The sequence below is a fragment of the Gobio gobio genome (assembly GCF_949357685.1).
Source record: "Gobio gobio genome assembly, chromosome: 12".
Classification (NCBI taxonomy): Eukaryota; Metazoa; Chordata; class Actinopteri; order Cypriniformes; family Gobionidae; genus Gobio; species Gobio gobio.
Window position 1 is genome coordinate 43,371,985 of NC_137105.1, and position 24,674 is coordinate 43,396,658.

The 24,674-nt window shown below is 37.9% G+C and overlaps 2 protein-coding genes across 6 annotated transcripts in view; one reads left to right on the top strand and one right to left on the bottom strand.

Moving 5' to 3' along the window:
• The window catches only part of brf1b (BRF1 general transcription factor IIIB subunit b), a 108,193-nt gene that overhangs the window by 28,740 nt on the left and 54,779 nt on the right, over positions 1-24,674 (top strand). For all 3 annotated transcript variants that reach the window (XM_079831175.1, XM_079831176.1, XM_079831177.1), the window contains 7 exons: positions 3,362-3,434; positions 15,226-15,375; positions 18,414-18,507; positions 18,823-18,949; positions 20,237-20,276; positions 20,613-20,708; positions 20,879-21,166. In XM_079831175.1, the coding sequence (XP_079687301.1) occupies positions 3,362-3,434; positions 15,226-15,375; positions 18,414-18,507; positions 18,823-18,949; positions 20,237-20,276; positions 20,613-20,708; positions 20,879-21,166 (868 nt within the window). The remainder of the gene's footprint in view (positions 1-3,361; positions 3,435-15,225; positions 15,376-18,413; positions 18,508-18,822; positions 18,950-20,236; positions 20,277-20,612; positions 20,709-20,878; positions 21,167-24,674) is intronic.
• On the bottom strand, positions 4,346-10,922 carry btbd6b (BTB (POZ) domain containing 6b). Of its 3 annotated transcripts, none has more exons than XM_079831182.1 (5): positions 10,782-10,922; positions 7,768-8,062; positions 7,593-7,683; positions 7,382-7,500; positions 4,346-5,959 (listed from the first exon to the last, which is right to left on the bottom strand). In XM_079831182.1, exons 2-5 carry the CDS (start codon positions 7,971-7,973, stop codon positions 4,927-4,929), a joined length of 1,449 nt encoding a protein of 482 aa, XP_079687308.1. In that variant the 5' UTR covers positions 7,974-8,062; positions 10,782-10,922; the 3' UTR covers positions 4,346-4,926. The 3 variants fall into 3 exon arrangements, with proteins under 3 accessions (XP_079687308.1, XP_079687309.1, XP_079687307.1); XM_079831183.1 differs by lacking the exon at positions 10,782-10,922 and adding an exon at positions 8,282-8,518; XM_079831181.1 differs by lacking the exon at positions 10,782-10,922 and having other exon boundaries at positions 7,768-8,533.

Here is a 24,674-nt window from a genome sequence, read left to right on the forward strand (position 1 = left end):
CACTTTTTCAACAAGTTTGACATTTTCAATGGATTTAATGCAGATGCCAAAATGTTGTATTTCTGAAATCTGATTGGAGAGCTGCACATAATAAGAATTATATAGTGGCAAGTTTTTTGATACCCACATACCCAGCACTTACTTGGCACAGGAATTGCTTACTGATATTTATTAATAAACTATTTAATTAAATGTATAATTAACTATTTATTGAACATTAGCATATTTTTCATTAGCGTACTTGATTAAGTCCAGTGATTTTACAACAAGAGCATTATATTGCTTTTTTTAACGCTTTATTAGACAAGATGTTACTATGAGGCTACATTTTGTTTTTGAAACAATAGACAGTGTTGTCTTTATGACAATAAATACCCTATAGGATTTATTTGTAGTTATTTTACGGCCAGACATTTTGGTGCTTAAGCACTGGTGTAATGTTATTTTTACTCCCTCAGCTGTCCACTGAACTGTATCTGCTATTGAACAGACACTAGATGGTTGGGGCGGAGGCTCAAAAATGTCATGAATCTTTAGCAAGTGCAGCCACACCCAAATCTGACAAGACCCCAATATATCCTGCCTGGATGCCAGGCTAACTAGGGACCTGGTGCTGAGGTCATAACCCCTTCTGGTCTCTAATGTGCTGTTAAACGTGCACATATTACAGTGTTTTATATTATACTCTACCACAGAGGTCTTCAACCCTGCTCCTGGGGTGGGGACCCACTGTCCTGGAGAGTTTAGCTCCAAACCTAATCAAACACACCGTAACAAGATAATTATGCTCTTCAGGATCACTTGAAACAGAGGCTAAATCCGAAATCGCCCCATATACCCTCAAATATGGCATTATTTGAAGGAACAGCCATTTTTAGTGGTGTCTGAAGCCATAGTGGACGTTATCAAGTGCACTCATTCTATCCCACATTGCACCACTATAACGAGTGTACAACCGATGTACTCTCTGCGGCTGTCCGAATTCACTCACTCATTCTCATGAACTGAGTAGATTGCATACCAAAGCCAAAGCTCACGTTTTATGTACTCACACTGTACGGTCCGATCGTCGAGCGTGACTTGACTGCTCACACTATACGTGTGAAATATGCGTAATAAACCCCCCCGTACAGATTGCGCCGATAGACCATGATATGGTGTAATATAGCCAAATGCTTGTGTGATATCCACTGACTCACCTTAAAACGGAAAAAATTGTCAATATTGCGACGTGACATTTTTCTTTATCACCAATTGTCAAATGATGGACAACGGTTCACATTTCCTGTGAAAAGTGAAACAAGTAAATGACTGATCAAGTAGCTGAATTAATAAAAGAGGCACTGGATAGGCTACACGGTGGTTTGGAAGACTTGGATTATCCATTTTACCACACAAACTGGAGGCATGCAACCGCTTGCTAAATTGCTGCCATTTGATAGCTGCCTAGAGAACTTAAAGATCGTCCTCTTTTTCTTTTCTTTCTTGCTGCATTAAAGATGAAATGGTTCAACTTCTGCTTTAGTGCACGCGCAGTGAGGGGAAAATAGGGCAATCAGTTTGTAGCTCTGCTTCAGCTGTGCGATAACCTCACGAGGGGCGACTAGAATTTCTGACATACCAGAAATTAATCCGATTGCCGATCGGGAGAGGTTTGTCGCACGAGTCAGAATTCGGCTCAAAATCGGACGAAAATCGCACAGTGTATGCCCAACTTTATTGGGAGATAAGAAGGGCCGTGGCTCTACCATTGGAAAAAGCATTACGGCTAACTTGAATGCCTTGATAACCAATCACATTACAGCCTTGATGTCGTCATCGAATTTTGTTCATCAATCACTGGCTGCGTCCAAAAACCTAGGCAGTGACTCGTTGCCATGCTGCCTTATCAGACAATGTCTTGTAAGGCAGCGTTTGTGCATGAAGGCACCTCACGAAACTAATCTCGGACAGACTTCTTAGGCAGTGTAACCGTTGAATGATCTACAGCAAAATAGAGAGAGCTTTGCTGAGATCTAAACAAATATTTAATTACTACATTAGTCATTTCTTGCTAGAAATTACATCAGAAGTGGGAAATGTTGATAAAAAACGTACATTTACACACAAACTGACCAGCAAACGGGACCCACTTTATATTAGGTGGCCTTAACTACTATGTACTAACATTTTAATTAATCATTTGATACAGTGCACTTATTGTGCACATACATGTTTTTACATTGTACTTACATTTTAAAAAATACCTGCATGTAATTACATCTGTAATTAATTTCTGTAGTTACATTTGTAATTACACAGTTGACACTTCCCTTACACCTAACCATACCCTTAAACTTAACCTTACCCTTACCACCACACCTATCCCTAACCCTACCCGTATCCCACCTCAATATCAGCAAAAGTGTTTTGCAATACAATTTGAACACAGTAAGTACATTGTACTTATTTTTTGATGTAAATACATAGTACTTAAGGCCACCTAATATAAAGTGGGGCCAGCAAACGCAACTCTCAGACCCCATCTTTTTTCCCCCAGCTCAAATGTGACAGAATGGAAAGCACAGGATTGTGGGATATCAAAGGCAGCGAAGGATACATAAGTGCTGCCTTCAAAAATTGATCAGATGAAGGTATCTCAGGAGACAGGAAGTGAAGCTAACATTAGATTCGGATGTGCCTTGGTGCTTTCCTGCCTTGAAACGTGTCCTCCGAAGGCAGTATTTTCCAGCATTTTTCGTTTATTCAGTGTAGTGAAGCCTCTCTTCCATTGACATCTATGCAAAATAAGGCCTCCCTGCATACTGCAGCATTAGCAGGCATTACGCTTTTTTCAGCTAAGGTTGCAGGCTTGTCTTTAAGTGGCTTTGCCTGAAAATTGTTGTGAAATTCAGTTAGGCTGAATCAGGTTGGATATAAACTTTGCAGGACAGTGCTTCTCCAGGAGCATGGTTGAACACCTACCGATCAAAAGTTTGAGCTCAGTAAGGTTTTACTTTTACTTTTATTCAGTAAATTCATTTTATAATATTGCTAAATATTCCTATTTCAAATAAATGCTGTTCTTTGGAACTTTCTATTCATCGAAGAATCCTGAAATAAAATGTCACCATTTCCACTAAAATATCTATAAAGTACTGGGTTATAATCTGGCTTTATGATCATGTAATGGATTTGACAAAATAAAGAATGTTCCTCACTGATTAATTTTAAAGTGGAAATGTTGCTATATATAAGGACTAATGAGAAGTAATTATAGAACATATTTAATTACCCGCGTCAAGAATCAGTGATTGGTAACGTGTAGAGTTGAACCCATTGAATACTTCACAGTTTTCAGTTATATTTCTTATTGTTGTAGGTTAATGTTTACATTCTGGGAAAGACCTTCCTCCTGTTGGCTAGAGAGCTCTGTATCAACGCTCCGGCTGTCGGTAAGTCTCCCTGTAATGACCTCTCTCTGTGACATATCTAATATAATTCAGCTGACCGGAACAATGCTTTTGAATGAACCTCATTAATAAAGCAGGCAGCATCTCTCAAAACAATTCATTTGCTAAATTGGTTATCAATAATACACCATAGCTGGATCAATACAAGTACTCTCAATCTGTTCATCTGATCTGGCCTATGGATTCCTAGTTGCATCAAAAGGGAGAAGATTTGCTGTTGTTGCGTGTTGAGCTCCATTTTCTGCAATTCAAACTACTTCAGACACAGGTTGAAAATGTTTTACCCATCTGGAAATTATATTCATGGCGAGTTGCAGTCTAGCCAGATGTAACTAGGGGGCACTGCGTCATGTCAAAAAACCCATTATGGTCCATCATACTCATTGCAAACCTTTTTCCACCTTCTGTGCACATTATGAGAACAGAACATGTCTGCAGTTTTTAAAACAGACTCATCAGATTATAGGAAGCAGAGACAAAATGATTCAAGTATACACCAGAGAGCATCCCAATGTTAAAGTACTGGGCATAATCCCAGAATGCTGTCTGATTAACAGCTCTCCATGTGTCATAATTCCATATTCATCTGTTTTTGTAGGGGGTTTTTTTGGTCAAAAATCTGCTGTTTTACCAAGCTGCATCTGCTCCATGTTTACTAAAGCCTTAATTAGAATGCAAACGGTGGAGCAGCAGATTCTATGGGCTCAATTCAACAGACTCCCCATTCAGTTCCTCATGCAGCCCGCTGGGGATAATAGGTTCTTTATGTGGCCTTTCAAGATGAATATTTCATCCACTCTTAACAATCACTGTCTCATTAACACAAGCCCACTGCATTTATGGTGTGTGGCTTCATTTTTTTGGGTTTCAGTTCAAATATAATGCGCATGATTACATATAAAAAAGCTGTTTATTTTAACGCATATATACTTGTATACACTTTTAGGGCATCTAAAATATAGATGGAGTTCAACCGCCCTCGCTGCTGAAGTCAGGACTGAGCAGAATAGAATCGTTTCATGATTCATTGATGCATTTCATGAGTGCATGTATGAGAAGTAAAAACAACTTTGAGTCACAAAAACGTTTATAATCTGCAGTTCAGGAAGCGGATCACTAATACAGGACATTTTATTTGTCAATCAGCATCAAGCTGAAAACAAATAAGTTATGTACAAAACATGACACACTAGTGGCTTCCGTCCACTATCAGAGCAGTACAACTATCTCATTTATATATATATATATAGATCTGCTTGCTGCAGCATCAATAATTAAATCAAATATATATTTTTTTGCAATAAATAAAGCTGAAGAACATTCCTTCCATCTGAGCCCATTGTGGTACTGAGGAGCCGTTACGATTGAGTTCACCACTGCTACATAATGAAGGCAAGAGCCTCACAAGACCCTGTATTCAATCCATTCTAATTCCAGTGAGCGGAATGCACTGCTATGGGACGTCGTGACAATTTCAGGCATAGAAAACCAGTTCTGGGATCTGACCCCCCTGCACGCCAGTTCCGTTAGTACTGTCCGAGGAACACTGGAACTGGAAGGTCACCTTTCCACATTGCACTTCCGTCATACCCTCCTGTCCAAAGTAGCTAAGTTCATTCCCATCTAATACGGCACTGACTGTGTAGAAGGTGTCCTGCTCCACTTGGACCGGGTGTTCAAACCATACAGAGAAGGTGCCGCTGGATCCATCTGAAACAAATTTTGTTAGGTTCTGGGCCAGGGTCACGCCTTGGCGCTTGAGTTCGATCTTGACGCTGTACTCTGCCTTTCCACCACTGGAACCAAACAAGCCAAGACCCGCGATAAAGATCCTCTTGTCCACCGCGAACTGGATGCTATCACAGCGTCCGCGGTAGCGCCACTGGTTACTACGGTAGGCCGAGGACTGGAAGCGATGGCAGCGCTGTGGTGTCAGACCCTTTCTTTTTTGCAGTGGGAATTCCAGCTTGGGCTTATTAGCTGCCGTATACCACAGAAAGACATCGTGAGTCTCTTCCAGCGTTAAAATGTCTGACTGCGCAGCTCCGTTGGCAAACTCCTCCAGGGTCATGGTTGGGATGCGAACCAAGTAGAGAGCCTTGCCCAGCACTGCCCTTTTATTACGGGCGGTCGGTCCCAGTCCCTGCCTTTTGCATTCAGCCACAGACCAATCGAGAGCCGCCTGGAAGACCACCGCCTCCCGGGTGTTGAGGGTCTCTCGCTTTAGTATGATCTCCAGCGTTTGAAGATCAATCTCACAGAAACCCTCAGAGTGAAGCGCCAGCTCAGCCTGAGCATCAATGACCTCCCAACATCGCTGAGTCAGATCAGGCTCCTCAAAAAGTCGACTCTGGGACAACAACACACAGGCATTTTTGGCCTCTAGGCTCGTCTCCAGAAAGGTGACACAGGCCTTAGCCAGTGCAGGCACTATATACTTTTTGGCAGCGTACAGAGTGGCCAGCACTGTGTCCGCTTCAAGTTCAATCTCATCGCTGTACATGTACCTGAAAGTGAACACAAAAAGGACTAAGAAATCATATCTTTCCAATAGTTTTACAAGCATTAGGCTTTGCAGTGATTAAGTTTAGAGTCAATGATTTAAAAAATCTTGGTTCAAATGCATCTTGAAAGTGTACTCTTTGTATATTCATTTTAGATTCATATTGTTTTGAAAAACACAACATTAAAGAAAACTCCCAATGTGATGACTCAAAGTAACCATGTCCCTTAAACCTTGAAAACACATGACGATACATTTGTTATTGACAATGTTTTTAAATATATTTTTCAATGTACATCATGAATTCATAAATATGACATTTTATGAGTTGCACCACATGACATTTCATATCCTGAACTAACTTTGTCAGAAAAAGTCACATTGTCTGATATTATAAGAGATTATTGACATCGATACAGTCACAAGGGACTATTTTATGTTTTTCTTTTCCATGTTGGTTGCACCAAATGACTTTGGTGGAAAAAGAAGGCTTTCAAATATTACTTAAGAGTTCTCTAAGATTTTTTGGGGTAAAAAAAGAATATTAATTCAGAAATTAAAAAACAGGGGTGTTTTAAAGTCATTGTATATATGATTTTAGTGCTGTCAAATCGATTAATCACGATTAATTGCATCCAAAAAATTTTTTTACATAATATATGCATGTACTGTGTATAATTATATATATATATATATATATATATATATATATATATATATATATATATATATATATATATATATATATATACACACATGCATGTATACATTTAAGGGAAAATATATATTTATATATAAAATGTATATATAATATAAATATATATACCGTTTATACATGCATATATTTATGAAATATATACATGAAGGAGTGTGTACTTATATATATACATAATTATACACAGTAGACACACATATATTATGTAAACAAACTTTGATTAATCGATTTGACAGCACTATACATTTGTTAGTGACACAATGTTTTTAAATATATTTTTCAATGTACATCATGAATTCATAAATATGACATTTTATGAGTTGGAATAATCCAAAGGAATAACATTTTTTGATTAATCGCGATTAATCGCATCCAAAATAAAAATGTGTTTACATAATATATGTGTGTGTACTGTGTATAATTATTATGTATATATAAATACACACATGCATGTATATATTTAAGAAAAAAATATTGTATGTTATATTATAACATATTATATTATATGTATACAGTATATACATGCAAATATTAAATGTATACATGAAGGAGTGTGTATTTATATATGCATAATTATACACAGTACACACATATATTGGACGCGATTAATCTCGATAAATGGATTTGACAGCACTAGAATAAATTAATCGATCAAGAAAAAGAAAAGGCCTGTCACATCATTCACCCATATGCATTAGAAGTAAGACATACTTCAAAAGGATTAAAAAAGCAGCAGGCTCCACGTCAGGAATATGAATCTCAGATTCTCCTTCCGCTAGATCTCCGTAAAACATGGCACCAAAAACAGAACTCCCCACTGCCAGCACATACTGAAAGCACAAATGTCACACAAAAGCAGTTAAGCATACGGTTGATGAAAGAGCCACTCGAGATGCATGTTGACACGGGAGGATGCGCTCACCTTGTGTGCTGGAACTTTTTGGGATGCGCCAGGAGGACCCACAACAAAATGAACATCTGCCATGAGTTCGTTATTGAACATCAAAGCATTCCTGAAGAGAACAGAATGCAATGGAATATTATGTTTTTGGACCAATAACAGCATCCTAGATTATTTGAACATCATGCGCCCTTACCTCTCTCGCAATGTAGGATGGGTGGACTGCCAGCTGGCAGTCTCGACGTTATTATTGTTGATGTTCTGCTGAGTGGCAGTTGTAGTCGGCGTTGTCACCGTTTGAGTGACTTGGACGATAGTCTTTTTGCCGGCAGCTGTTACTGCTGAGCTGTTACTGTTAGGAAGGTTGGTGTTTATGCTGGCAGGATAGAGTTCTGCAGCCATCTTCTTCCTCAAGGACAAAGTCACGAGTTCATAGCATACTGGCAGCTTGCTGAGCTGTTTCCCACTCTTTCTTGTCCTTTTTAAGGTTTCTGGAAGCAAAAGGAAAAACGTCAAAAACTTCATGATCCTGCCATACAGGCAATCTGGCGTTGTTGGCATCAGCAAGTCTATCCACCGGTTTCTAAAAGACAGGTGTATCGGGGGGGGGGGAACTGCTCCCTTTTGGTTTAATTAGAAACTAAAAGCATCGGTCACTTAATGCACACGCGCTTCCATAGCTCATCTCCCTCTCTGGCACATTTACAAACCCGAAATATTCCAGCTTGAAGGACTTTTTCCTCTTTCTCATCGCATCCTCACGAGTCCTTGAGCTCTCGCCAATACGGTCTTTAATACGATGCTTGGTTGAATATGTCAGAGGTCTGAGTCGACCACGGAAAGTGCTACGTTGTCCTGGTCTGCCTACATATCTGCGTGTATCCCCTCTCTACTCTGTATTGTAAAGCCCGTTTTGTGTAGCGGGAGAGGACGCCCAGCTCTCGGCTGACAAATCAAACTACGAGTGAATCGGACGTCAGTGGCCCAGAGGCGCCTCCCACACCGCCGAACCGCCAGCCCCTCTCTCCGTCGCTCACTCGAGCACGAGTTAACCCCTTGCGTATTGTTTACTACGGATGCGAACCGAGAACCGTTCCGTTAAAAAACAAGCGAATCGAAAGATTTTGTGGAACACATTACTAAAATACTCTGACAGTGTTTCCTACACTACTGTTGTCGATTCCCGAACGGATTCTTATGAGTCGGCTGTTTGTAGTGAATCAAAAACATAGAACGCGACCAAAGAATGATTCTTATGAGTCGACTCTTGTGCATCAAAACATTTATGAATCAATCGGCAAGTTATTACTTTTTATGTACGAAATGATAGTGATGTAAGGCATATGTGAGACTTGCATATGTGACCCTGGACCACAAAACCAGTCATATTTATTTATTTATTTATGATTTAATGCCATATCAGCAACAGTGGCTATATTCATGGCAATCAGCAGTAGCCTATCACTTCAATACATTGTTTACAATAATTTAACAATTTTGTCCTAAAAAACAATCTCTATACAAAATCAGGCATATATACCAATAACAACAACAGCAATAATAACACCAATAACATAGAATCTTTCAATTTAATATTTGACAGAAATTCCAAAAATTACTCCAGGAGAAACCTTTTTAAAAATGTCCGTTAATGCGTTTTCTGAATAAAACCGTCTCTAATATTATTTAAAAAAGGACATTCTATTAAAATATGTTTTACACTCGTGAAATTCTTACACAGATCACAAACCGTTTTCTCTTCCCTGTTCAATAAATATGAACGAGTGAGTCTTGAATCTCCAATTCGGCATCTCGTATATACAACCTGGTCATATCCATTTTCCAAAACCAGTCATAAGTTGCACGGGTATATTTCCTATGGTTATTTGCAACAATACATTGTATGGGTCAAAATTGTTGCTATTTTTTTAATGGTATGTTCCGTTAAGATATTTAGTAAATTTCCTACCTTAAATATATATATATATATATATATATATAGTATTATTATTATTATTAGTAATATGTGTTGCTAAGGACTTAATTTGAACAACTTTAAGGCGATTTTCTCAATATTTAGATTTTTTAGCACCCTCAGAGTTGTATCTCGGCCAAATAGGCCTATTGTCATATAACAACCATACATCAATGGAAAGCTTATTTATTTCAAGCTTATTTACTCAATAATAATAATTAAAAAAAACTTAATGACTGGTTTTGTGGTCCAGGGTCACATTTTTATTTACCTAGTTGTTTACATGACAACGTGTAGTTACGGATAGCCTACAGATGCTGCTGGACACACTGTTTTTATATAAAAATTAATATAATATGTTACTTTATTATTAGAAATGCATGGGTTTCATTTGTGCTGCACCTAAAAAGCTAAACTAAAAATCACTGAAATGTCAGTAGGCTATACACACTTTTTGGAATAAATGTATTGCATTTATTTGTATTCTGTTGAATCTGACTGACATAAATGTCATATAACAATAAATGCAATTTATTATTTAGGCTAGATACTAAAAGAACACTAACTTAATGGGCCGTTAAGCAACCCGAATCGTTAACGGGAATCGGCATCGGAACGGAATCGTTTAATTCACGATTCCCATGTTGACAATATGTTCACGTCACCACTTCCACCAACACGGGCACATAAAATCAAGATGTATCATATCTTACACTAGTGTTATCCATGTCATCCTCACCAGGGGCCAAGCAGATTTGATCTGCGTTATATGAAATCCCGCGCGAAGCTCGAAGACCTTTTTTTAATTTCATAAAGTAACTTTTTCCTCCAACACGCAAAACAGACCTCAGCATCGTAACGCTTTACCAGAATCACCGAGCTTCAGTTGCAGTGTTTCAACTTCATCAGTCAATTTGCTGATGCAGCCTTAAATGTCTCATAAGGGGATAAACATCTGCAACCAACAGCTCAACCTACTAAGCAAATCTTTGATGTGGTCGGTAGAAATATCGCGCGCGCTCACCATTAACATGCACGATCAATGATTATAGCGCGAGCGTTATTTACACACCGGGTTTAAAGAGATAAAGTAGCAGCAGAACAGAGCTACCGTCCGCATAGACTTGTCCACCAAAACGGACTCTTTAGTCGAAGTAATATATATCATTATTCGCGATTCAATAGAGCAATAACCGCAGAGGAACTTAAATAGTACATCATTAGTCATTATTTACCTTATTGTGCCGACCGAAGCGTAGCTGCCAGGAAAATACATTCAGGTTAGATGTTTGAAGGCTCGCTGGCAGCCAGGAGCCATGTTAAATCTACAGTGTGCTATGAGAGAGGGGGTTGGGCTTGCACAGCTTTCCCGGATCTCCAACAGAGGGCTCCGGCGCTGGAAACGGGATCCTTCGCCTACGATAAGCGGCTTATCTATCTCACACAATTTAGACAATGATGTTTTTTGCCAGCCAGAGTCTGTGCAACATGCACACAGTGAGTGAAATGTTCTGAGCACTTTTAGTAAGTCACTTTGGGTCAGAGAATCTGGGTAACGTCTCAACGGTGCACTGAGTAATGTTTTGTTTATTAAAAAGTTTTATAGCTAGCTGCATAAAGAATTTAGTTGCATATTTTGGGGAATTAAAATGATGTAAATGTGCATGAGATGCAGACTCCAGTCATATCAGCCTTTTAGAAAAAGCTGTGTTTATTCTACAAGAAGCAGTCGCTGGTGCCATGTTGGCATTACATGACCAGCCAATAATGCAGTTCTGACTAATGCTACTACTAATACTTTATTATAGTGCTTTTAAGTGTCCAAGGTGCATTTATAACATAACACAGCACTATTTCCGGGTCCAAACACTCTTTGCAATGCCAAAATTACAACAAATGGTGCTAATATACTCACGGTGTACTGTAATAAAACTGAAAAAACTCTATTTCCATATCAAAATCTCAGATCGCCAGACAATGTTGTATAAAACATTGAAAAAATCTATGTCCTGGACATCGTGAGCCTGGAGACTAGTGTACATGACTTTTTAAAAGCTTATAATCTGTGATATGAATAAATAGTGCTCATAAACTGCTGTTGAGAGAATTCTCAATTGAAACGATCAGAGGCTTGAACCCGGAAACAGCATTCCTTACGTCACAACTTAACAAGTGGATAAAAAATAAACAGCTTTGGTGTGAAATGGTTGTGGATAGAAGGGATACAGCTACGGCCGCAAGTGGCGCAAAATCTCACTGTAAAATGGCAATGAATTAAATTTGCTATCAGATTGTGTTAACCTAACCCTAACCCCTAACCCTAACCTACCACAACCCTAGACCTACCCTTACAATAATCCAGATACAGTAATTAATTGTTGTTCAGCGTGACAAAAAATGATGCAATATTGATGTGCTCATGCCCAGTAAGCCCTGGTAGGACAATCTGGCCATTGCTGTATCCCTTTTATACCGCCAACTGTGTGAGATGGCAGCAAGTAAACAAAATCCATGCACCCCGGCCAATAGGTGTCAGTATGAAGTTCAAAAGCACTGATAATATTGGAATGAATAAAAAAACAACTAAATGCTAACACAAAAACATACAAGGGGTGCGTTTCACTTTGCTTTCAGACATAGGCCTACAATTGCAAACTTTCCCTAGAACTTCTCTTCAGGCTATATCTTTACACAGACCCTTGACCCCTCGGTTTTGAGGGAGTGACTTATACAGTATGGCCCTGTCCCAAATGGCACCCTAAACCCTCACGGTCTTCCTCTGAGTCCGCACTTTCACAACATAATGCCGCTTTGACTGCCGGGAAGAAGTCCGTTGCTTAACCCGCACCAGGGCTCGGCACACCTGCAAACTTGTCGCTTTTCGGCGACAATCGGCGTTTTCTTGGTCAATTGGGTCATTTACGTGAATCGTGTTTAGAACCGGAGAGTTTTTTTGGGGGGGGGGGGGGGGGGGGGTAGATTCGGTTCACGCGTGTAACATTACCGAACGGTTTCCGAGTGCAATCTGTAACAGTTCACAGTCGGCTTGTCATTCAGTCCACAGAATTTAATTCACTAGAGGATTCAAATCTTTCTGCTCTATATTAGCCTATATATTCATTATATTCTACTTAACCTGTTAGTGATGTCTTGATTATTTCATGCATGTTAAATAAACCTGTCATGAAAATGACAGACACTGTGTATAAATTATTATATTTCAACAACGAATTGGAGAAAAAACTATTTTATGATTAGATTTAGAAGTGAATGCAAAAACTGCCTTTTGTGAAGTTTACATGTTTGCGTACTGTGTTATTTGAGTGTTGATTATTAGACCTAAAAATAAATTGCAACTGAATTTAGGCTAATAGTTTGGGCTCTCTTGTTAACCTTTAATATTAATGTGCAAGTAAGGGCTCCCTATATAATTTACAGAAATATCTTCAATAAACTTTGAGATATAATTTAATTAATTCAAGGACAGACACTTTTTTTCTTCTTCAGTAAACCACTGTTAAATATAAAAAATAAATAAAAAGCAATTTTGTAAATCTACTGTACCAAACTCGTACCGAACCGTGATTTCAAAACCGAGGTACGTACCGAACCGTCAGTTTTGTGTACTGTTACACCCCTACTGTCAGTCTTTTATTTTTTGTGTCATGCGTCACAACACTTCCTTGAGTTCCAGGCGTTTCCGTGTTGTAAATAAAATCATTTTTTAAAATATTAAATGTGTCATTCTCTTTAAGTCACGCTCAGAAATGTGTCATTTGCATATTAAAACCACAAAAAAATAGAGCCGGGGGCAGCTTCGTATACCACAATGCAACACAGTTGTGACATCACAGCAGAGCATAAGTTACTAACCTCCACCCTATACTACTGTGTTTGATATATGAGATATTTAGAAATAACCACGTAATACTTGTAGTTACCTTAAGATGACCATATATTTTTATGCAGTTATAGTTCATTGTATTGTTAGAGTTTTTCCCAACAGACAGGCATAACTATAGAATGGTGCATAAAACAGTTCTTGAAAAGAAAAGGTTGTAAATAATAAAACAGCTCCAAAGCAAATTCCAAGTGATCAAGAGTTATGGCTTTCCATTTAAACCCATTACTTCAACTAATAGTTGGAACTTGCGCAATGTTAGCAATGATGGCGAGGGAAGGGCATACAAATTTGAACTGGAACACAGCTTGAGTGCACCTTTAACTATAAAGTGGTGGTGGTTGAGGAGATTCCCCCCTTCCATGTAAAGCGCTTTGAGTGCCTAGAAAAGCGCTATATAAATGTAACAAATTATTACTTATACACCCCCTAAATTACTTCTTAAAGCTGTCACAATAGGTGTTACAACAATAAAAATTCAAGGTTGTTGATATCATTCAGCTGTTTTGTTCTCTCAGTTATGAATTATTACAGTTCTATGTTGATTTTTTCACACATTGCCACTTTGTTAGGTTGCAGAATTAACTGTATATTGAAAATACAGTTTACACTACTGCCATGTATTACTGTAATTGCAAAAGGTTTGAATTAGCACTTTAAATTTTGCTCTCTCACTGCATCAAAATCAAGCTTTCCCCTAAGCAAATGATGATTTGAACAATTAGAGACACATCAGACAAGGTCACAGACTGAGTTTGAGACGTTTGATGGTCCCTGGATGCATCTTTTAGGGGATGTCTTTGTTCAGCCTAGATAAGAATACATTTTAGCAACACAATGAAGAACATCATCCACAATTTTGCTTCTGTAGGGTGTCTGACTTTATTTTAAAGGATTTTTCAAATCCTGCTTGTAGTGCTTGTCCACGACCCTCACCAAGAATGCTTTCAAAGGCCTCTGTTTCCCGTCCCCACTAACAATTCTCAAAATATATTTGATTATTTCTCTGTATTCATTTATCATTTTTCCCTTAATCAAACTCTGACAGCCACAGTCTCACAAATCAGATATTTTTTACAGCCATGACTGAAATAGAAGTCTGAAAATCAATTTATTTTTCAGTGCAGTATGGATCATTCCAAAGAATGTTACATGAGAAAATTTAATTTTTCTTAAGCGACTTAGACTATTTCCTGTTTCACAGATGGCACTGAATATTTGCTCTGTCAACTGCTCTGCTCTATGTATTAATATGATAATTTAATATAAAATTACCTAGATGTATAAAAAGGCCAGTGACAGACACAGTCTAGGGAGATTTCAATGAACATACTATGTCTCGTAAGTGCAGGTGCAGTCCCCATAGTGTAGCCTTAGATAGGATTGTAGATGGCCGCCTTTCTTAGCTGAGCTCATTTCCTTCTTAATAGGACAGCTGTGATGTTTGGGCTTTATTGGGCCAGCAGAATGAGTTTACCCAAGGACTTAGAAGTAGGTGGAAGTGAGGGATATTTGCTCCCGCAGAGTGACTCTAAGCCAAACCACTTTTAAAGGTTCCCATAGGGGGACTGTGTTCTAGATTCAACATGGAGTCAAGGAGAACCGCAAAAATGATACTGTTTTTAATCCTTTGATAAGGCGTCAGCTAAATGAGGTTCACAGAGACGTGGAGCCTTGATTTGTAATAACTAGTTTTCAATCCAAAGTTACATATTTAGGTTATATTCCCAGGTTTGTATCCAGACGCTGATTACAGATCTGTTGATTTCTATCTATAGATCCGTGTCTGTACATTCCACGATTCGCCCACATGTTGGAGTTCGGTGAAAAGACTCATGAGGTTTCGATGACTGCTCTCAGACTGTTGCAGAGGATGAAAAGAGACTGGATGCACACAGGGCGTCGACCATCAGGCTTGTGTGGTGCAGGTATATTGTCTAATGTCCAAATTATAAATCCTTTGTTGTATTGTCTCTTAAAGGGATAGTCCACTCAAAATGGACAATTCTGTCATCATTTACTCACCCTGGTGCTGTTGCAAACCTGTATGATTTTCTTTTTTTATCTGTGGAACTCAAAAGAAGATATTTGAAGAACTGTTTTTGTCCATACCATGAAAGTCAATAAGGTCCTATAAAATCATTGTTCAACTCATGTATTCAATGTCAAATCAACACCTAAAGGGGTACTTCACCGCTGGAAAGATGAACGTGTATTTAAATTGGGTCATTTATGTAGTAGAAATGTGAAATTATTTTAGAAGTTGGTGACTTCTAGACTGAGAAAAGACAGAAAATGTATTTTTGGCTCATATGGATGAAAGACAGCAACTCCCAGAATGCACTTGCTTCGCTGCTCTACAAGGCCACTCCCAAGCCACGCCAACCGGTTACATCTCTTGCCCAAAGCGCCTATTTAAATGAGTTTGTCATTTTACCGTTTTGTTGTTGTGTTTTCATGAACCCACAATTCAAGCAACCCGCCCCCGAATTGGCGCTAATTTTAAACTGAAACTAAAATGAGTACGGCCGACCGGCATTCATTCACGGCCGCATTGTCAGTCATTCACGGCTGCACAGTGCTTGTCCAGTTTGGCGCGTTTTCAGTTCATGCCTATGGAAGCACCGTAATGAATATCCGTGCGGCCGTCTGTGTCTTACATTCTGTGAGTGAGATCTCACCCCTGTGGGTGGGTTGAAAACATGCGGAACTAGCTCCTACTATTGGCTGTAGTCTCTAGCCTCTGGCCAAAAAAGCCTCCGATGATGCAAAATGACTTTTTTCCAGACATAAAATACATAAATCTCTCATCTCAGGGGGACATGGGGGGGGGGGGAGCACGATCATTTGAATATACCACCAGGTTTTTGCTGATACAAAGCTTAATGCTAAATCGCTGAAGTAAACCACTAAGATAATGACTTTTATGCTTCTTTTATGTCTGTTTTGGCGTTTGAAACTTTTGAACCCCATTGGTTATTATTGTATAGACAAAACAGCTGAAGCATTCTTCAAAATATCTTCTTTTGTGTTCCAAAGAAGAAAGAAAATAATACAAGTTTTGACTGACATGAGGGTGAGTAAATGATGACGAACTATCCCTTTAAACCACAGTCCTTTGTTTGTTTTGGATTAACTTTCAAGTTGTTAAAAAATTCACTAGATGCCTCCTTTGTCAGCTATCAAAAATAGCCTACTTGTTTTTTCAGTCTTCAGTTCTGCGCATCTGTCAGATCATAAAGCAAATCCCTTAATGTGCTAAAAGTTTGACATGGGAACTGGAGCAGCGAGTTCCATAACAAGGATAAAAACAAGATCAGCAAGTGCTTTACCACCGCACAGATCTTGGTGCCCTCGATCTGAAGCAGAACTGTTGGTCCCTGCACTCTGTCGTCAGCAAGATGCCCTGACTGCACAGGAATAGAAGGCAGACTTCCTGCCTGCATCTCTAGTTCATCCCTCTCTCACTGTCTCACTTTTCTTATCTAACATCCGCTGCTGCAATATCTGAATAATTAATAATTCATCATTAATCATTCACAGTGTTCAGGGGAATATGTTAAGTGTAAATGTCAGTTTTCTGTATTGAGGTTGATTGTTTTAGAACGAGGGGAGTGAACACAACTACACTTCACCTTCTGACTCAGAGTGTGAACAAGGATCAAGATAAAAGCAAAATGAAAAATAATGGGTGTCACCCACTGTACATATGTGTTTGTTTGTGTGAACGTTTTCACATAGAAATAAAAATTCATCAATCATTTTGCAGAATTTAGGATATACAGGTATTTAGAATATACATTTATTTAAAAAAAACAGTAATGCTTTTATTTAGGATGCAGTACATTGATAAAATTGACAGTGAATTATTTTACATCGTTAAAAAAAATCTAATTAAAATAGTGTTGTCAAATCGATTAATCGTGATATGATGATTTGATGCTCAAGAAAGATTTCTTATTATTATCAATGTTGAAAAAATTTGTATTTTTATGGAAACCATGATACTTTTTTTAGGATTCTTGATGGATAGTTTTAAAAGAAAGTTAATTTTAAACGAGTGCTGTCAAATCAATTAATCGCGATTAATCGCATCTAAAATAAAAGTTTGTGTTTACATAATATATATGTGTGTACTGTGTATAATTATTATGCATATATAAATACACACACAAATATTTAAGAAAAATGTGTTATATTTATTTATAAAATATTTATATTTAAATATAATGTAAATTATATAAATATATGTACAGTATATACATGCAAATATTATGTAAATATATACATGAATGAGTATGTATTCAAATATACATAATAATATACACAGTCTACACACATTATTATGTAAACACAAACTTTTATTTTGAATGCGATTGATCGTGATTAATTGATTTAAGAGCATTCGTTTAAAATGAACTTTCTTTTAAAACTATCCATCAAGAATCCCCAAAAAAAGTATCATGGTTTCCATAAAAATAGAAATGTTTTTAACATTGATAATAATAAGAAATCTTTCTTGAGCATCAAATCATCATATGAGAATGATTTATGAAGGATCATGTGACACTGAAGACTGGAGTAATGATGCTGAAAATTCAGCTTTGCCATCATAGGAATACATTACATTTTAAAATATTATTTTAAATTGCTATAATATTTCACAATATTACCGTTTTTAACATAAAATATTATATATTATACATAGAGACTTGTTTTATTGTTGTTCTCTTAAAGCTATATTTAAATAATGTCTACTAAACGGTTACTGTATCGCACAACACACCTCAGCATCTGCAGAGATTCTTTTTACAAATGCTCCATTCCTATTGAAAATGCACTCCCAACACTTTTGTATGGCATATACATTGTATATTTGCATGGTGGTGAAATGTCATACAAATTGAGAACAATACTGTTTGGGGACAAAACATTTATCCTCATTTTCTCTCCCTTGTTCCCCCAGCTCTGCTCGTGGCAGCTCGGATGCATGAATTCCGCCGTACAGTGAAGGAGGTGATATCTGTTGTCAAGGTGTGCGAGGCCACGCTGAGAAAAAGGTGAATGTCATTGCTGATCTGAGCAGATTCTTAGGGAAATTGCCTGATGTGTCACACAAAAACAAGCAGTGTCCCGGCTGTTTGATACATAATGCTTTAATACCCCTCATATTCTTTGTCAGAAGAAAAGTAATCGGAAAAATCAATCAGAATACAAGCGGTCAGCTGGCCTTGGTATAATATAATATAGTTAACGACTTATTGGTATCGCCTAGAATTTTAATACCAGTGCATCCCTAGTTAAAACTCATTTGATAGGTTGTGTACCCCTGATGCCTGTACTGTAACATTTCACCAAACTTTTCTTCTGCCCAGGCTGACAGAGTTTGAGGAGACCCCCACCAGTTCCCTGACCATTGATGAGTTCATGCGAGTGGACCTCGAGCAAGAATGTGATCCTCCATCTTTTGTTGCTGGAAAGAAAAAGCAAAAGATGCAGCAGGTACTCATATGAGACACACTACTGTTGAAAGGTTTGGAGGTTTAAATTAATACTTTTACAGGGTTCGTACAAGGTGCTTAAAGTGCTTGAAGTACTTAAATGTGACTTTTTGAAATGTAAGTCCTGGAAAACCCTTGAAAACAGCCTTTTTGAATTGGTACTTGAAAAGTGCTTGAATTATTGAAAGACAATATATGTGAAATTAGTGTTTCATTTGATCAATAAATAAAAAAATTCACACAAAATGAACGCTGCAGCCCGTCTGGTATAGATATAGAGCAATTTACATGGCTATGAGCATGATATTGCTCCTATAAATATCCAAGTATATGATACAGCTTTCATTTTTCAGGTCAATTATATATTCATGGGGGAAAATCAGTTTGAATAAGAATCAGATTTGTATCCTTTCAATGGTAAAAGTTACCACAGTCATGGCATGTGCTGCACTTTATCTGTACCATTTTGTTTTATTACTTATCTATTTACCTTTTTTAGAATTTGAAAGATGATAAAGATATTGTTTAATAAGTGAGATCTCTGATTCCTTGAAAACCAAAAAAGTAGTGCTTGAAAAGTCCTTGAAAGTCCTGAAATTTCATTTTACAGTATCTGTTCGAAGTTACAAACCCTGCTTTTATTCAGCAAAAATGCATTAAGTTGATCAATAATATGATTATGAACTACAAAGGCACACTAATGTTCAAAAGTTAAAAAAGTTTTTTTAATTAATACTTTTATTGAGCAAAGACACATTAAATTGAAGTGACAGTAAAGACTTTTATAATGTTACAAAGATTTTTATTTTAAATAAATGCTTCTCTTTTGCACTTTCTAATAGAATCCTAAAATAACAAATGTATCACAGTTTCCTCAAAAATATTAATCAGCACAACTGTTTTCAAAATGTATGAAAAGTAGAAATGTTTCTTGAGCAGCACATCATAGTATTAGAAAGATTTCTGAAGATCTTGTGACACTGAAGACTGGAGTAATGATCCTGAAAATTCAGCTTTGCCATCACAGGAATAAATTACATTTTAAATATATTCAAATAGAAAACAGCTATTTTAAATCATAAAAATGTATAATAATAATACTATTTTACTGTATTTTGGACAAAATAAATGCAGGGTATCTTTTAAAAATAATATATTTAAAAAATCTTACCAACCTCAAACGTTTGAACGATAGTGTAGGTATATGTGTGTGTGTGACCAGAAATTAAGCTATGAATATAAGACTCTGGATAAATGGTTCTCTTAATTAAATGTCTTTTTTTTTCAGCTGGAGCAAGAGTTGGTCAAGAAACTTGAGGAATATCAAGGTTAGTCTGTCCTCCTGGAATAAGATATTGATTCTCTATATTGACTCAACAAGGCATCTGAATGCTCTCTGTGGTGCGTTATCTCGACTACACTAAGCATTTCAAGATTTTTTCAATGATTATGAATAGCAAATGCCCCTGTGGTTTGGAGCACCCACCTTACCGACAGAAGCTGTTTTAATGAATGGTCTAAATATATATGGACTATACGTAATGCGTTCCATTAGCAAATGTGATCTGAACATTGAACACACTCTACCAAAGATATATGTTGAGACAGAAAGATTGAACTGTCAATCAGAGACTCATGTGTACATCTGTGTATGTTGTCTGCAGGTGAGATCAACTCATACCGCGATGAGATTGAGACACAGCTGGCAGGGAGCAGCAGAACCAAACTGAGAGGGATTTATGCCTCCTACGCAAGAGAAGGTAGATCAAATCAAGCGCTCTGCATGTTTATTTAGTACACCTAGGCTCATCTCTCAACAGTACAATTCGCTGATGATTTGTTCTTAATAGAGATTATTGTGTGGTTTTATGCTGATGCACGTGCAGAAACGACAGTGTTGGTTTTAGATTATTCTCTAACACACTTTCAGAGGATGACTGTGTGTCTTTGGCCTCTGGGGTGACTGGGGACGAAGATCCAGAGGATGAGGAAATGGAGGCAGCAGCCCAACACCTCAACCATGAGTTTATCAGTCAAGTGCTAGAGCAGGGGGACCAGCAAGAGACGGAGAATAAGGAGGGGAGTAAGAATACAATACCGCTCTCTAGTCAGTCCACACATATGCCCCTGACAGCCCTCCTCGGCCCTCTGCCCAGTGCAGCCAGCCTTGGTCTAACAGACTCCATTCGGGAATGCATCGTAGAGGAGACTACAAACGGTGAGTGTCCCACTTCCTCAGCACAGGTTATTTGGCTGAACAAGATGCTCATTACAGCATACTGGGTTTATCCTTGGTGTTTTATGAATACTACAAGGCTTCCCCTGGTACTGGAAAACTTATTATTGTCGCAAACAACTGGAAAATGAATGTAAATTCAGAGTGTGGCAATCTTGTATTCTTGTTGGTAACTGAAAGCATAATCAGATTAGCCAAAATATTTAAATTCACAATGAAAGCAAAATATATAGAAATAGTGCAGTGTTTATAAGTGATTTATCCATGTACATCATGTAAAAAACAAAACGAAAAGTGCCTTCAGCCCTCGAGTCCAGAACTCAGGGTTTGATTGACAGCTCCAGCGATTGTAAAGGGAGTGTCCTTTGATCGCTTTCTATATATAATTTAATCAGTTTAAATAACAGATTATTTTCATCCTACTGAGAGACACAATGTGAAGTTGCCCGTTGACCGTCACTGGTTTGATTTACTGACACATAGACAAAGAACATCTGACTGTACATGAATCATTACATATCAGAAATCACTGGTCACTGATCAGGCTTTAGAATTAACACGATTACTAATATGTTGTGGCATTACTGTCGAGTCCAGAGCGTAAAAGTCTGTTTGCAAATCCTGCGCCAAAATTGTGACCGATTTACCAAAGAATCCACAGTGAAATGTACCACATACAAATAAATAATGCTCAACTGAGACAAATAACTACATTCCTAGCATTAGGATCCTTTGGAAGGTAATGTTATTTGTAGTCTATCCTGTATTGCTCCTCTCTCCTCGTCATCTCACTAACACGCCAGTGGGCGGGGCCAAAGTTGCAATGATGAAGTAGGCTTTGATTTTCTTCTGCAGAGGCGGTCTTTCACCTGTCTATGACAGGCACATTTCATAATGTGCATTATCTGCTTGGTAACAATAAAAGCTGGAAGGTAACAAGGAAGTTTTCAGTTCTGAAACTTACAGGATATTCTTATAGTATGATGACCTCTTATACACTCACCGAAAGGATTATTAGGAACACCATACTAAAACTGTGTTTGACCTAGGGATGCACCGATACCATTTTTTCAGAACCGATCCGATATTTAAAATACTGAGTATTAGCCGATACCGATACCAATCCGATACCAATGCAGTTTTGTTTAAATCTATGTAGAATTTCTATACCTCAGTGTGTTGAACTGATAATCACTCTTTTGTGAGTTAAACACAATCTACTAAATACAGACAACTTCATTATAAAAAAAAAAAAACAAATTATAAAAATAAATCACAATCTATGACAAAAATACTACTATAAAAGTGAATAAGTGTAGCTCTAAATCTGGTAAAATGTTGTAAAAACATTCATGAAAAACAAGTAAATACATTTATAGATATAGGGTCTATACTAAGAAATTAAAAGACATTTATTTTAAATGTATAACGCAGCTTTTTAATGAGGCAGCAACATTTTATAGGATGATGCGCTTGAAGCAACAGAGTCACAGCGCGCCGCTCCGTCCGTATTGAAAAATTCTACTTTAAAACACAAAGGGAAGATAAATCTATGCGTAGTGTGTCTATCTATGCAATATTTTACTGAGGCGTTTCTTTTAACAGTTCACAGTTCATCAGTTAACACTTCAGTTACCGTGTGTGAAGAACAACACAATCTCTGGTCCAGTGTTGTGATCTAACAGACACCCGGTAGAAAGTAATGTAGGGAATGAGGGAAGCATTCGCGGGAACTTGAATTTAATGATTAAATATTCATTTGTACCTCACATTAAACTATGGAATGGCTTCAGAACACTTTATATGGTGCACGAAGAAGAGTTGATGATGCTTTATAATGTTTTTGTGCCTTTTGTGGGGCACTGGGGCTTAACAATAACACAGAATATTACACGCACAGTATCGGATTTGGATCGGTCCTGTCTGATCGATACCCGATCCAGCAAATAATGGCGGATCGGAGCCGATACGATACTGAGTATCGGATCGGTGCATCCCTAGTTTGACCCCCTTTCGCCTTCAGAACTGCCTTAATTCTACGTGGCATTGATTCAACAAGGTGCTGAAAGCATTCTTTAGAAATGTTGGCCCATATTGATAGGATAGCATCTTGCAGTTGATGGAGATTTGTGGAATGCACATCCAGGGCACGAAGCTCCCGTTCCACCACATCCCAAAGATGCTCTATTGGGTTGAGATCTGGTGACTGTGGGGGCCATTTTAGTACAGTGAACTCATTGTCATGTTCAAGAAACCAATTTGAAATGATTTGAGCTTTGTGACATGGTGCATTATCCTGCTGGAAGTAGCCATCAGAGGATGGTACATGGTGGTCATAAAGGGATGGACATGGTCAGAAACAATGCTCAGGTAGGCCGTGGCATTTAAACGATGCCCAATTGGCACTAAGGGGCCTAAAGTGTGCCAAGAAAACATCCCCCACACCATTACACCACCACCACCAGCCTGCACAGTGGTAACAAGGCATGATGGATCCATGTTCTCATTCTGTTTACACCAAATTCTGACTCTACCATCCGAATGTCTCAACAGAAATCGAGACTCATCAGACCAGGCAACATTTTTCCAGTCTTCAACTGTCCAATTTTGGTGAGCTCGTGCAAATTATAGCCTCTTTTTCCTATTTGTATTGGAGATGAGTGGTACCCGGTGGGGTCTTCTGCTGTTGTAGCCCCTCGGTTGTAACGAGTGGTTATTTCAGTCAAAGTTGCTCTTCTATCAGCTTGAATCAGTCGGCCCATTCTCCTCTGACCTCTAGCATCAACAAGGCATTTTCGCCCACAGGACTGCCGCATACTGGATGTTTTTCCCTTTTCACACCATTCTTTGTAAACCCTAGAAATGGTTGTGCGTGAAAATCCCAGTAACTGAGCAGATTGTGAAATACTCAGACCGGCCCGTTTGGCACCAACAACCATGCCACGCTCAAAATTGCTTAAATCACCTTTCTTTCCCATTCTGACACATTCAGTTTGGAGTTCAGGAGATTGCCTTGACCAGGACCACACCCCTAAATGCATTGAAGCAACTGCCATGTGATTGGTTGATTAGATAATTGCATTAATGAGAAATTGAACAGGTGTTCCTGATAATCCTTTAGGTGAGTGTATGTCAAAAGCTCAAGGAAAATTAGATTTCTCAGTTCATGACACCTTTAACACCCAATGGACAAAATCAAGGCCCGTCCTACTTTTTTTTTTCTCATTTGAGAAGCTGTATCATACATCACAAAAGGGAAGGAAAAAATGGTCACAATGGTCACAAAAAAGCAAGAGTCTAGTCTTCCATTGTTTTTTGTAAATAATTTGCATTGCTTGAGATACAATTTTATAATAATATTATATTATTAACAATATTTTATTCCATTTTCATGTGGGTCCAAACTCTCATGTTCCATTTATCTGTTAAAACTAAATATTTCCTGAGTATATCAAGCAGAATTTGTTCTTCAAAGCCACTGGTTTTCTTT

Bases quoted from the DNA above. Each gene is read 5' to 3' on its own strand.
- btbd6b (XM_079831181.1), bottom strand. From the start codon at position 8,132: ATGCCAACAACGCCAGATTGCCTGTATGGCAGGATCATGAAGTTTTTG. The intron at 7,684-7,767 runs GTAAGGGCGCAT...TGTTCTCTTCAG, and splicing joins CATCCTACATTGCGAGAGAG to GAATGCTTTGATGTTCAATA. The intron at 5,960-7,381 runs GTATGTCTTACT...GTTCACTTTCAG, and splicing joins GCTTTTTTAATCCTTTTGAA to GTACATGTACAGCGATGAGA.